General features: G+C 34.5%; 1 protein-coding gene across 8 annotated transcripts in view; it reads left to right on the forward strand.

The window, feature by feature from the left end:
• The window catches only part of LOC117227927 (neural-cadherin), a 716,163-nt gene that overhangs the window by 117,943 nt on the left and 584,433 nt on the right, over positions 1 to 13,787 (forward strand). For 5 of the 8 annotated variants that reach the window (XM_033483477.2, XM_076522349.1, XM_033483481.2 and 2 more), the window contains exons 2-3: positions 7,463 to 8,841; positions 13,409 to 13,453. In XM_033483477.2, coding sequence (XP_033339368.1) covers positions 7,533 to 8,841; positions 13,409 to 13,453 — 1,354 coding nt within the window. In that variant the 5' untranslated portion in view covers positions 7,463 to 7,532. The remainder of the gene's footprint in view (positions 1 to 7,462; positions 8,842 to 13,408; positions 13,454 to 13,787) is intronic. The other 3 variants (XM_076522345.1, XM_033483482.2, XM_076522346.1) reach the window with 1 other exon arrangement.

Here is a 13,787-nt window from a genome sequence, read left to right on the forward strand (position 1 = left end):
CTTGGCTGGTAATAAATCCTGTCGTAGCTTCATCCCTAAGTCACAGGGGTCCAATGGTCTTTCAAAGCTTTGTCCTTAGCTGTGTTACGTTCTCCGGTAATGGATTGCGAATTTCATTGATCTCGTACACACCGGTTATCCTGACGTACAACTCGTCCTTTGATTCAATAATTAACCAACGATGTCGAATACCCGATATCTGTGGATAACACTTAACAGCTGAACAGTGTTCTCATCTTATTTTATTATTTGTAATTTTGTAGGTTGGGCAGTTTTGTTCTTTTCGGTTTTCTATTGCAGAGGAGAGGTGGCTTTTGAAAGGGTGCATTTGTTTCGAATACGATACGAAAAAAACCGAAAGATCATTGTATTCCTAATACCGTTAAAAAGGTCAACTAGGGTAGATGCCCCAATTTCCGCGCCGTCAATTTCTGCTTTGCCGAAACGGTTGTTAAATTCTATAATTTTCATTTAATGCACTAAACATATATATATATATATCGATTATTCAGACATTTTTGCTTTAAACATATCTTTCTGCATAATAAAAATTAGCAACTTAATAATGTGTTTAATGCAATAGCAAAAAAGGTGTTTCTGACCATAATTCCATGCCCTGGTGGACCTCTGCACATGATTCCGATCCCCGTATTTCTGTGCCTGCCCATGTCCATACTTCTGTGCCCCCGATTACCACTTTATAGGTATCTCCTGCAGTTACTGTGCTTCTTGTAATAACGTTTCCGATCTGTTTTTCTTTTCTCATAATATTGTTTTCACAAAGTGGGATTAGGTTTGATTACGCAGATTAATACAAGAGGACACTGACATACAGACAGGTTCTAAAATCTGATCTTACATCTGGATTTATTTAAAACATATAAAAACATGCATGATTAGTAGTTTTTATCGTTGAAATTAATAACGTTTCCGATCTGTTCTTCTTTTCTCATAATACTGTTTCGAGTGAAAATGAGGTAAGATTAGATTACGCAGTCTAATACAAGAGGGCACTGAAATATGGCTCTAAAATCTGATCCTATTTCTGGATTTATTGTATATTAAAAATATAAAAATATACGTGATTAGTGTTTTTTTATCGTTGTTAGTATTAAATGAAACCCTCTTACGGCATGTTATGCGTTTTGTACGACGTAAATCATATTAATAATTAATTTATGCGAATACCTTCAGCAAGCGTTTTTTATGATTATTAACAAGACATACTATTAAAATGCCTCAGAATTGCTGTAGCATCAATTGCAAAATGTTTATTACATTTTGACATGTGAAAAATGTAGTATCTCTCTCTGAATCTTACATGTTGATAGGTAAACCTAATAAGAAAATAGATCATCAATTTATATATAACAATTTTCTTTTGCTATATGTTTTCAATCCGGAGGCACGGAAATAGGGACAGGCACGGAAACTGGGACATCTGCCATGATGCCATTAATCTACTTCTACATTTACATATTATTTTTCCGATCTTTTAAAAAGTGCGTTTGGCCCTTTTATAAATTGGTTGTATTGAAAAAGACATCGATATTTATGAACGGGACAGTCTGACGAAAGGGGTTAATATTAGCATCATTTCTTCGATTACTATATGACTAAACAGACATGATATGCACTTAATCTTATTGAACATCCTTTCTGTAGAATTCCGTTTACCGCATCTTGTATTTGATTTGCATTAACAAGGCCTCGTTTTCAGATGGTATGTTTAAACTGAAAAAGCTAAAGAAGAAGATATTCGAAGTAAGAGTTTTTAGTATAAAATAAATGTATATTCAAAAATTATAATAAGGTTTAAAGGGATGTCCAATTAATAACCATTCGTGTTCATCTCATTTTAGCAAGTAAATTGACAACTTAACCAATAACTGGAATAGCATCAAATGAAAGATAACGAAGTTTAACGAATTTTATTTTTTAGTTGCGTTAAAAAACGCGTTACCCAAGAAATGCTTGTTCAGTTGTAGTAAAAGTGAAATCTAGTTGTAGTAAAAGTGAAATATAGTTTAACAACAATAATTCGGGAAACGCTTCCAAAAGTTACTAAAATTACCAAAAATTGTACTTTCACCGTCAGTCTCTTATTACTCATATGCTTGATATGATTAATGATGCGGAACTTATAATTGATACAATTCATACGCATGAATGTTATTACAAAATGAAAAACGGTGGCTAATTCATAGCACCTTTCCCCAATATTTCAGGTACATGTTAGATTTTGTGCGGGGTATATACACTAAGAACATTGCTTCAGGTCATTATTGTGCTTTATCGTGACTTTTGGATTTGTTCCATCGCATAAATACGGGCACGATCTTTATGGAAGACGTCATCGTTGACATATTATAGCGCAACAATCATTGTCCTTACGGCTTTGTCTTGAAATCTCTGGATAATATTCAAATTCCTTTCCGTTTGGTACTACGCCAGAGCTCTGTATCCACGGCATGACATACACTCCCTTCCAAAAGTATATTACGACACTCACAGAAAATTAAAAGAAAATTTGGGAAACCGATAGGAAATTGTTATAATTTCTCTAATTTATTTCAAAGTCGATTATATGAAACTGTAAAAAGTACATATATATCTATATATTTTTTACATTATAATTTTTTATGTTACAATAAAAGAAAATTTAATTTTCTTTTCGACGATATATCCATCGCGTTTTCTAATTACTTCTTGGACTAATTTCGGCATCTGTTTTATTATAATAGTTTGTCTACTATTTCTGATCCTATTTTGGTTGCATACATGTTGTAAAATGTTCCACATATTTCGAAAATATATCGTACGAAATGAACTCGGCATACGTTTTAATCGAACAAAATGCAAGAAATTGCTAAACTAACTGCGTAAGTAATAAACACTTCTAAACTCTAAACATAAAACATTACCTAAACTGAATGAAAGATTACAATTTATATTAAATCAGCAAGTATCCTAACAATTTTGGAGGGGGATGTAGTACACCATTTTTTGCTTTGCACTGAGAGAAAATACGTCTACCTTAAAATGCAGTATATGTTTCCTAGTTTTAGATCTAGTTGTACCTTCTCATTATGTGATTTTTCTATCACAGTGTTTTGTCTAGATACATGGTCAACTAATTTCCATCGTTTTCTACAATAAAATTACCATTGACAACTCTAATTTTTATGCTTGCAATATGTTTTACGACAAAAGCGCCAGAAACGGTCTGTGAATTTTTTTCGCAGTGCTAGCACTAAAACTGCAATATCATTTATGTATATTGTTTATAGGATAACTTAATTTGTGTGTTACTTATTAGTAGACTGTGGATCTTATGCATTTACGATAAAAATGTGTAGTTAGTATGCGAATGAGTAAAAACATTCAAACAGTTTTAAAGTATTGTTGCGTTCTTTTAAACTCGTTAAAATTATTAAGAATAAGAATAAATGTCGATTCAATATTGGTATATTGTAATTAATGCAGACGAGTTTTATTTTGCAGAAAAATCCGCAGACTAATTATTATAAAATAGAGTCAATTGTTAATACTGATAGCACACGATACTTCGAAGAACACGGTATCGATACAATACGGAATAATTCTATTGATAATTGATGAAATTGTCATGATCTGAATTTTTTCGAGATAACTACAAAATGTACAAAAATGTAAATGTTATTTTCTAGGGTAACGTGGATATTTACTATAGAGAGAGGAATATGTCGAAAGTATTAATTAATAGTCATAGAAAACGACAAATTAATACAATAGAAATTTGTTAGAATCCTTGTCACTCTTTAGCTAGGAATCACCACGATTTTATCACGATAAATTTCATTAAAATTGGAATTTTTTGCTTGAGTGATGATACTTTTTAGTCGGTACGGTAATTATTAGATTTGGACAAATTCTCCTTTTCATACATCATTTTACAAAAATTATAGTTAAAGAGAGAAACACGTCGACTAAAATATTAATCACTGTAGAGATGAAGTAAAACTGCTATTAGATTTTGTTAATTTGTATGTTTCCTTGCATTTTTAAAATTTTACACTTGCCATTAATGCATAAGAATCCACAGTCTAGTAATTGTACGTACCAATTAAGAAAGTTACCTTCTTATTTTGATCAACTTTTTTTCTATATTTGCACTTTTCTATATTTCCATTTTGCTTGGATTAATAAATAGTCTAATTTAGATAATCACAGTGCATGCTCTCTGCACACAATCTCTCATGTCTGTATTCGTTTATTTAATTATTGGTAATTCACTGTACACATCCTGTTTTAATATTCTCCGTAAATAATTATCTAAGGCTGTTAGCTTTGATGAACGAGCGAGCCATTTCCGATTTCCTGTTCAAGCATGTAATATCGACGTTCAAGCTCACCACCGTGTACTAGAGTTCTGATATATTAGGTCTATCGGAAAGTTCTATCCGTTTTTTAATTGAAATATAACACAATTTTCATACATTTAATAATATTTATTGTAGAATATACTTTCCATCGTTACTTATGACTTCTTGCCAGCGTGACGGCAACTTGTAAATGCCATTTGTTAAAAATGATTCATTTTTAGAGGCGAAGAACTCAACTAGTGCTTGGTTGACATCAGCTTCAGTTTTGAATTTTTTTCCTGTAAAAAGTTTTGCAAAGAGAGAAACAAATGACAATCGGAGGGTGCTAGGTCCGGGGAATATGGTGGATATGACAGAATTTCCCAGCCTAGCTCTGGGATTTTCTGACAAGTCGCCAAAGCAGCATGTGATCTGGCATTATCATCGGTAGTCATGTTTTCACGATCGCGTCTCACTTAACAATGACATGAGACATCTTTGTTTCAGTTTATTTAGGAGAGTACATGTGTGTAAATGCAATGATAAAGAGAGATAGTCATATATGTCTCAAATCAACATGTGCATATGAATTGAAACTTGAAGTGACACTATCGGACAGAACTTTCCGGTAGACCTAATATTAACACGGTTTTTACCGATCTTATATACCTATTTTTATTTCATTCAATTAAAAATTTTGATTTTAATAAACACAGTGTCAAATTAAAATTTTAAACGGTATCTCTTGACTACTTTGTTAAAAATAGTGTTGAATTAGAATGTTAAAGGGCGTCTTTTGACCCTTCTGTGTGCACCATTCGGAGCCGGAACTGTTTCGACTGTTCGACGATGTTATTGTTTCAATAAATATTGCATACATCCAGATTAGTAGGTGCAAGTAAAACGTTGAAACATTGCAAACTCGATGAGTTAATAGAGGATTACATGAATTTTCAAATAATTACAATAACGTATATTAATGGTTAAAATAATGAAAAGATTAGAAAAAACTGAGAATATTGATGTATTAATTTTAATTCATCGAAATTATTTAAGGAAGAAAACAAGGTGCACATGGCTCCTAGGTTTTAAAATCAATGCATTATTATTTTCCATAAAGATTCTCAATGTAATATGAAAATAACACAACATTATTACAGTCAACCAATGCTATTGTAGTAGAACTCCATTTGTTGAAACGAAATTTAGGTCAACGCCCTTAGCGAACTTCTGCTGAACTACTGTCGAGAGCTACTCTAATTATGTGAACACCTAGGATACAAGTATTGTTATCATCTGTGAAATGAATTGAATGTGTGATACATTTATTTGTACGCGAACTCTGGTTATTCGAACGAAAAGTTACAAGTAGTGAAGGTAATCAGCGGACTTCTATTACATGAACCTACACGGTTATATGAACTGCTCGGCTCCCGCCAAGTTTCATTCCATGAAAAACAACCCCACGCCATTAATGAAGCACCTCTAAATTTAATCGTTGCTGTGATACATGATTTTACGTACGTTTCATTTGTTTTTCTCCAGACTTTTTGCTTTTCTTCGATTGTCGCATTTCAAATTTTGATTCATCAGACCGTATTATTTTTTCTTTTCCAAAATGATATAGGCATATTAACAAATTCTTTAGTAGAAGCCAAATGTTTCTTCGTGTTTACGCTTTACTCTACAAGATTTTAGTCCCATTTCGTGCAACCTCCGTTTTATAATTTTCGTCGACACATCTAATCCTAGTGCATTTAGAATCTGTCGTGAGAAGATCGTTGGCTCTCGTCGACATTCTGAAACAATTAGACAGTATTCTCGTATGATAGTAGAACGTTTTCGTCCACAATGTCTTAAATTCTCTACAGTATTTCCATATATTAGGTCTACCGGAAAGTTCTGTCCGTTTTTGAATTGAAAGAAAATAACACAATTTTCATACATTTAATAATATTTATTGTAGTATATACTTAGGAGAGTACATGTGTGTAAATGCAATGATAAAGAGAGATAGTCATATATGTCTCAAATCAACATATGTGCATATGGATTGAAACTTGAAGTGACACTATCGGACAGAACTTTCCGGTAGACCTAATATTTTCCATATTTTTTCCATCGCACTTTTTGATATTAAGACGTCTTATAAGACGACAACTTAACTTATTTCGACAGTCCGAAAGGATTAAATTGCGGATTTGGTATGATATTTCAGCTGTTTCTGGCATTTTGATACTACTCAACACTGAATTTTACTTGTACGGAGCCTGAATAAGTACTGGAAAATTCATTCCTCTCTCACAATAATATATCAACTTGAATATCCACTTATTTCTGTCTTCCTGTAATTTGTTGATTCTTTTGTTTAAACATAATTTGGGTTTGCACCGACTGTTGATATTTATTTTCAATGTTATTCGAATCATAAATGGTAAATAAAGCTTAAACATGTAATTATGATGCTATATTAACACTAGAAAGACTGAAACTTAGTATATACCTATGTTACCCAAAAGCAGTCAAAATGACTGCATTGTGAAAGAATAACTAATGTGTAAAGAAATTTGTTGAAAATTAATTTTTAATATTTTTTTATATTATTTACAGTTATATAACAGGTTATTAGTAAATATTAACAATAACAAAAATTTAAGATACGAATAACATAATGATACGAATAACAAGTACTACTTTAGCTTATTGAGCAACTGCAACTTATCTAGCATACGTCCAAATCGACAATTTATCGTGTAACGGTAATCGAAAAAAGTGAAAAATGTTATTTCATTACAGAGACGAACTGGTCATATAAGAAATTTACACAATTCAATAATAAGAGTCATTTGATTATTTTAAATTTCCCAAGCAGTCAAAACGACTGCTTGTGGGCAATATAGGTATAACACACACACACACACACACACATATATATATATATATATATATATATATATATATATATATATATATATCCCCCCCCATTTATATATATATCCCCCCCCGACTGTAAGTGGACTTTTACTGTACAGTATATCCTCCTTGTTATCGCGTATCGCTAAGCAGATCGTATCCAAAGAATGTTGTACTAACAGCGTCTTCGTTGTTTCTGTTTTCAGAAGGTGTCGGTACTCATGCTCTAGTAACAACGCGGCCGTACTGCGAGCGGAGAGGACAAGAGGCAGAACGATGTGGCGTATACTAGTCGTGACGGTCCTGCTAGTGGCCACATCGGTGGGTGACAAGGTAGCGGTTTTGCCTCACGATGTTTATCCAGGTTACGAAGTGACGCAGTTCAACACAAAACGTCCGTCGAACTTCCGTCTGATGGAGAACGATTATTCCAACTACTTCACCGTGCTTGGGAACGGTCTGGTGATGACCACGTCCGACTTATCACCGCTGGTCGACCAGCCCGTGAATCTAATCGTTCTCGAGGATCTGGCGAACGGCACCGAAACTCATTTCCTTCGTCTCTACGTGATTAATCGCAGTAACATGATCACCTTCTCGCACGACCATCTCGGCGAAGGGGAGGTAACGGAGAACTCTGCGCTGGGCACCTTGATCGACGGTTTCCCCGTTCTACGCGCAGGCGGTAGCTTCCCAGTCCATTACGCCATCTTGCCGGACGAGACCGGGGAAAGAGCATTCGCCCTTAAAGAGGAGAACTCGAATCAGACCGGGTTCAATTTGACGTTGAACAGCCAGAAGGTGGGCGTCAGGGTGGTCACCGCGAAGCCCCTGGACCGGGAGGCGAAGAAACTGTACACGGTCGCGATATACGCTTCCGACGGGAACTTTCTCAGCACCTCGCAGATCAATGGCGTGGTGCACATCCTCGACGAGAACGACAACAGGCCGGTCTTCGAGAAGGAGCTGTACACGTTCGAGATCAGACCGACGGTGCTCGGCTCGAACGAGGACGCCATCGACAAGAACGGCGTCTCTTTGACGGGATGGAAACGTTTCTCCACCGTGGGCAAAGTCCTCGCCAAAGACGCCGACGGCGATAAGGTCGCCTACAAATTGCTCACGCCCAGTCGATTGCTGGTCGTTGTTCCGCAGACTGGTGAACTGCTGTTGGCCAACGAGCCGGAAATCGCTGTGAACGAGGTCGCCGAGTACGTGGTGACCGTGGAGGCTCACGATGTACGGAGCCCGAGTCTATCGGCCGAGAAACCTGCGAAGGTTATCGTTCGATTCATAACCTTGGAACCAGAGGAGGTGCAGACCCATCGGATAGAGAAACGACGGGTAACCAGAGCCGTCAGGCCAACGAAGAAAGTGGACTTCACCGAAGCGGATGGAGATGTCCAGGGGAAGATCGCGTTCTATTTGGAGAAAGAAAACGAGAATGAAACCTATAAGCTTAGAGACGAGAACAAGTGGGTTAACGTAGAGCCTAATGGATCTGTCACCGTACAACAGAAATGGGATTACGAGGAATTAGGGTCGGAAAAGACCATTGATTTTTGGGTGACCATTTCGAATATAGGTACGAATATTTAAATCGCAGAAATCAATGACAACTGAATACTTTTCGGTTCCAGCAAAAGAGATATCAATTGATTGCATTTATACATTGGGTTGTCCTGTGGATCATTCGATTTGGACGCATTTTTCAAACGGACTCGTTTGTATTTCATATGGCATACAAAATACGGGGTGTCCATCGATAAGTGTCGTTGGAAATAACAGACAAATGGTTGACGTTATGAAAAAAAGCGTCAAATGTATTTTTTATGTTTTTTTTTTACGTAGAATGCGTTAACGGAAGAACAACATTTTTTACTAAGTTTTTCAAGGTTATTTGGAGGTTATTTTAATTCTTTTAAACGGAGTGCTCTATTTTTATTTTGCTACAATAAAACAGCATAAAAATACGAATTCAAAACACTATTTAGAAGTGACTTTGAGGCGACCTTCCAGGTCATGAGAAGATAATCTTTTGTGCAACAGATGAGGATGGTCTTTTCTAACTTTTCATTTACCTTGTCTACAAAATATGTTTAAAATTTCTTCCTTCGACTGCTGAACATCGGTGTAGTCTTCGTGGCAAACAATTTTTCCCATAGCAACATCAATCATTTCCGAGTGATCAATAATCTTCAAATGACCTAGACAAATTTAATAACAATTTTTTTCTTGTGTTAACGCATTTTACGTGAAAAGAAACATAAAAAATACATTTGACGCTTTCTTTCATAAAGTAAACAGTTTACCAATTATTTTAAACGGCACTTATTGATGGAAATCCTGTATATTTGATCAATTACGTAAATTAGAATGGAAAAGAAGGAGCAAACTTCATCGTCAATCAAAAGAAAAACGTGCACATTATTTACTTCGATTATTTCGGGCAACATGTATCATAGTTAATGTTGACTAACTAATGTGTTGATACAGGAGAAAGGTATCCAACTTCTCCACTAAATTGTTATTACAAGGAATTTACATATGAGGTATTTACATAACACATACACGATAATTGCCGAACAATTATTTGTTGGATGCGTCAAATCAATCCAAGCACTACTATTCAATCAGTTCTTGGACCATAATTTCGCAAAGAGATGTGATTCTTCTAAAGTGGCCCTTCAAATGCCAGAACTTATGATTGTGGAAGTATAATACACAGCTTGGTAGAACAACTGAAAGCGTATTAATCATTTACGAATATTTTGTATAGAACGTATTTTGATCACCTTTTTATTCAGTATGTCAACATCTTCCTTTAATATTTTTTAATGAATTACTTCTGTTAACACCTGAAAATAGGACAGGACTTAATTGTTTGATTTGGAATGACGAATATCGCGCTTCATAACTTTTTTCGTCAAAGTTATCTTTCTCGAGTTCTTGTAATGACATTTTTCTGATGGTAATTACTAGCACGATAATGATACAATGATACTTCATAGCTGATAAAAAATAAATTTCAATCATACACGGTACATTCTGCTAAAAGAAACCAGTATGAACAAGATCTCGATAACTTGTACGAAACTGAACATTGGAACATTATCTGTGTAAAACCTATCCATGAAATTGTTCATGCTAATGAAAATGAATGCTCAGATTTTTAGATTAACGTGTTCTACTTGTCGAAAAGATATTGGGTTGGCAACTAAGTAATTGCCGATTTGTTCAATGAAATAAAAAATTTTTTTTACTTGGAATGAAGTTTAATCTGTAATGTATTTTCCATTTTGTTCGATGACCTTTTGCCATCTCTCTGACAACTTGAAAATTCCACGCTCGTAGAAGTCTGATCCTTTTCGGCCAAAAACTGAGTTAAATGAGATTTTATAGCGTCATCATCATTAAAAGTTTTACCACGAAGGGAGTTGTCCAGGGATCGAAATAAATAGTAATCCGATGGCGCGAGATCAGGGCTATATGGTGGGTGTAACATCAATTCCCAACCAATATCCATCAATTTTTGCCGAGTGGGCTAGCATTGTCCTGGTGGAAAATGACACCTTCACGATTGACCAATTCTGGTCGCTTTTCCTTGACCGCTGCATTCAACATGTCCAGTTGCTAACATTCACGGATAATGAAATATAACATAATAATAATAATAATAATTTTATAATGTAACATTTACGGATATCATAAAAATGGGAGTGAGAGACATCTATAACTGAAACCGGCAATTACTTAGTTGCCAACCCAATATAAGGTTCTAATACGCTTGAAAACAGTATTTCTTTTGAAATAAACGGTTGAAGTATGTTAAATATGTGAAATACCATAACAAATTTCGGCCAAATCAATCAAGTGTGACCGTACAAAAGTACTGCAGATAAAGGAGTTCCACCGATGAGAGAGAGTATGGTTAGTACCCTAACGGACGCTGTAGCGGTATCAAATATCTCTATTGATCAGTAATCGAAACCGCGTTTGAGCCCTCTGTAGGCTCGAAAGAACTACTCTCCTTAAAGCATAATAATTTTTATCGAAGCTTATCATTTTGGTACGTTATGCCATAGAAACCCCGAGGAATGGGAAAAAATAGTTTCGAATTTAATAAAGTTTGTACGATTTAATATTGTTCTCTGTTAATTTAGTTCTGAAGCCAGTAACCGTGTGCCTATGATCTACAGAAATCAGATACTGTGCTCTCTCCTTGAATGCCATTCTTCAATTACTATGCTCCAGCTCTGAATACCGAGTCCCAATAACTGGGCACAATAGAAATTTTATGTTTAAAATACTTTAATAAATTTTATTTTCTATAAAAGAAATGTAATATTATGATAAGTAATTTAAAAGTCCACGTTAGAGATGACTGTTTTAATAAAATTTCATAGTTAAATTTCTTGTCTTTAAAAATATAACAAAAATGATTTGAGATTTGAGGTTATGTCAAGGCCCATCTTGTGATAAGCGGCAACCATTAAAATTGAAACTAAAAACAAAAATTCAAATAAATAGTCACTGTTTGTTTTTCCGTAATCTTTACACATTTTACTAATAGAATTAACGTTGTGATATATTACCTAGAACGATTTATTTTATTAAATATCGATCTTCAATCGTTAAAAATTTCGCAAATTCGCTATTAGAGAAATTGAAATAATAGAGCTTTTGTTGTAATAGAACTTCCGTCTTTTGTATCTTTAATTTTAACAAATGAAGAATTAATTGAATTTAAATACAAAAATTTAGTATGCCTTATTCGATAAATATAAATTTAATTATGTTTGAGAATATGCTAGAGGCACAGTAATTGGCTACCCCACAGTAGCTGACTCCAATACCTTATTAGATGTTAGCATCGCCTTGAAATAACTGATTTTTATTAATGCGGCATCCTGTGCCGTTCGAGCTCCTTTATCAACAGGTCTTCTATAGAATTTCCGCATTGCATATCTAAAATAAAATATATCAGTTCGGTATCGTCCACGACGTGATACAAATTGGAGTACATACATTTTGAAATTATAATATTACAGTAAATTCTCCCTAATTGACTCTCAGCTTGTACATAAAAATGGACAATTTGGAAAGAGGAGATACGGTTATTCGAGCGATTTTTGTTAAGAACTATAAAAACGAACTGCAAGGCTTGAATAATCGTAACTCTTCTCTCCAAATTATCCATTTTTGTTTTCAAACTGGAGGTCAATTAGGAAAAGAGAGAGAGAGAGAGAGAGATAGACAGAGAATTTACTGTATGTATTATTTATTTTAATCGTATTTCTACAACATATATATGAAATATCTGTTGAATGTATTAAATATTATTCTTGAATGTATGTTATGTACACACACGCATTGACATATGCATATACAGGGTGTCCCAGGTTTTAATGTTCAAACTTTGTCAGTGTATTCTATGGCACAAAGTAAGAAAAAAATGTTATGTAAACATAGGTCATATAGAGTTTTATTAAGAAGTTATAACAAAAATTCAGAATAGGAATAGTAATCAGCTAAAAATAAAAAATAAAAAATAAAAAAAATCTTCCATCGATGTCAATCATGTATTGTCAACAACGGTTATTAATACATTTCGAAATGTATTAATAAACACAGCTTACATAAACACACGGCATGTGTTGATCTATTCAAGCCAATGGTCGCAGTAACAGCAAGTTGATTACTATTCCTATTCTGAATTTTTGTTATAACTTCTTAATAAAGCTCTATATGACCTATGTTTACATAATATTTTTTTCTTACTTTGTGCCATAGAATATACTGTCAAAGTTTGAACACCCTGGGACACCCTGTATATGTAAGTTGGAAATGTACAATTTAAACAAAATTTCGTACTAGAATTATTGTTTCTATTGTACCTCGATTAAAGCTGACATAAAGAAAGAGTTGTATATTACCATAGCTGTTTATTATATTTTCTTAATTATTTATCACGATTCACATTCAGGACAACCCAATCATTAGAATTTTCTGTGGCAATTAAATTAATATTTTCAAACAGGTAAAAAAATAGTATCAGAAATACTTGAGGAAATTGTTTATTTTTATTTTCATTGAAATCAGCCGCGTAATTTTGATTGATTCATTTTTGTTTTGATGTTCCGTGGCCGAAGGTCGATGTTTACGGTACCCGCCGTATACTAGATGCCCATTTTACGGTACATTTTTAATTTTTTCTCTTACTTTCGCATATCGCATAAATCCGATCGCCCATTCATCTCTACGATCACGTATGCTATGGCTGAGTTCTGTTCTCCTTCTTCGATGCTTCGTTCAACGAGAACTGGCAGAAAACGTGAACAGGTGCACGCGAGTGTAGCGTGTCCGGACCAGGGCCGATCACAATTTTCGGGCCCTTCTACATGAAGCTACTCTGCATGCAAGGTTCCTGAGCATCGTCGTCTAACAGCCACTCAGTTGCAACGGCAGTAGCGATCACACGTGAACGTCCTGTTTACATTTTATGCTAATTCTCGTTGAACGTAGTACTAA

This window comes from Megalopta genalis, chromosome 5 (assembly GCF_051020955.1).
Source record: "Megalopta genalis isolate 19385.01 chromosome 5, iyMegGena1_principal, whole genome shotgun sequence".
Taxonomy (NCBI): domain Eukaryota; kingdom Metazoa; phylum Arthropoda; class Insecta; order Hymenoptera; family Halictidae; genus Megalopta; species Megalopta genalis.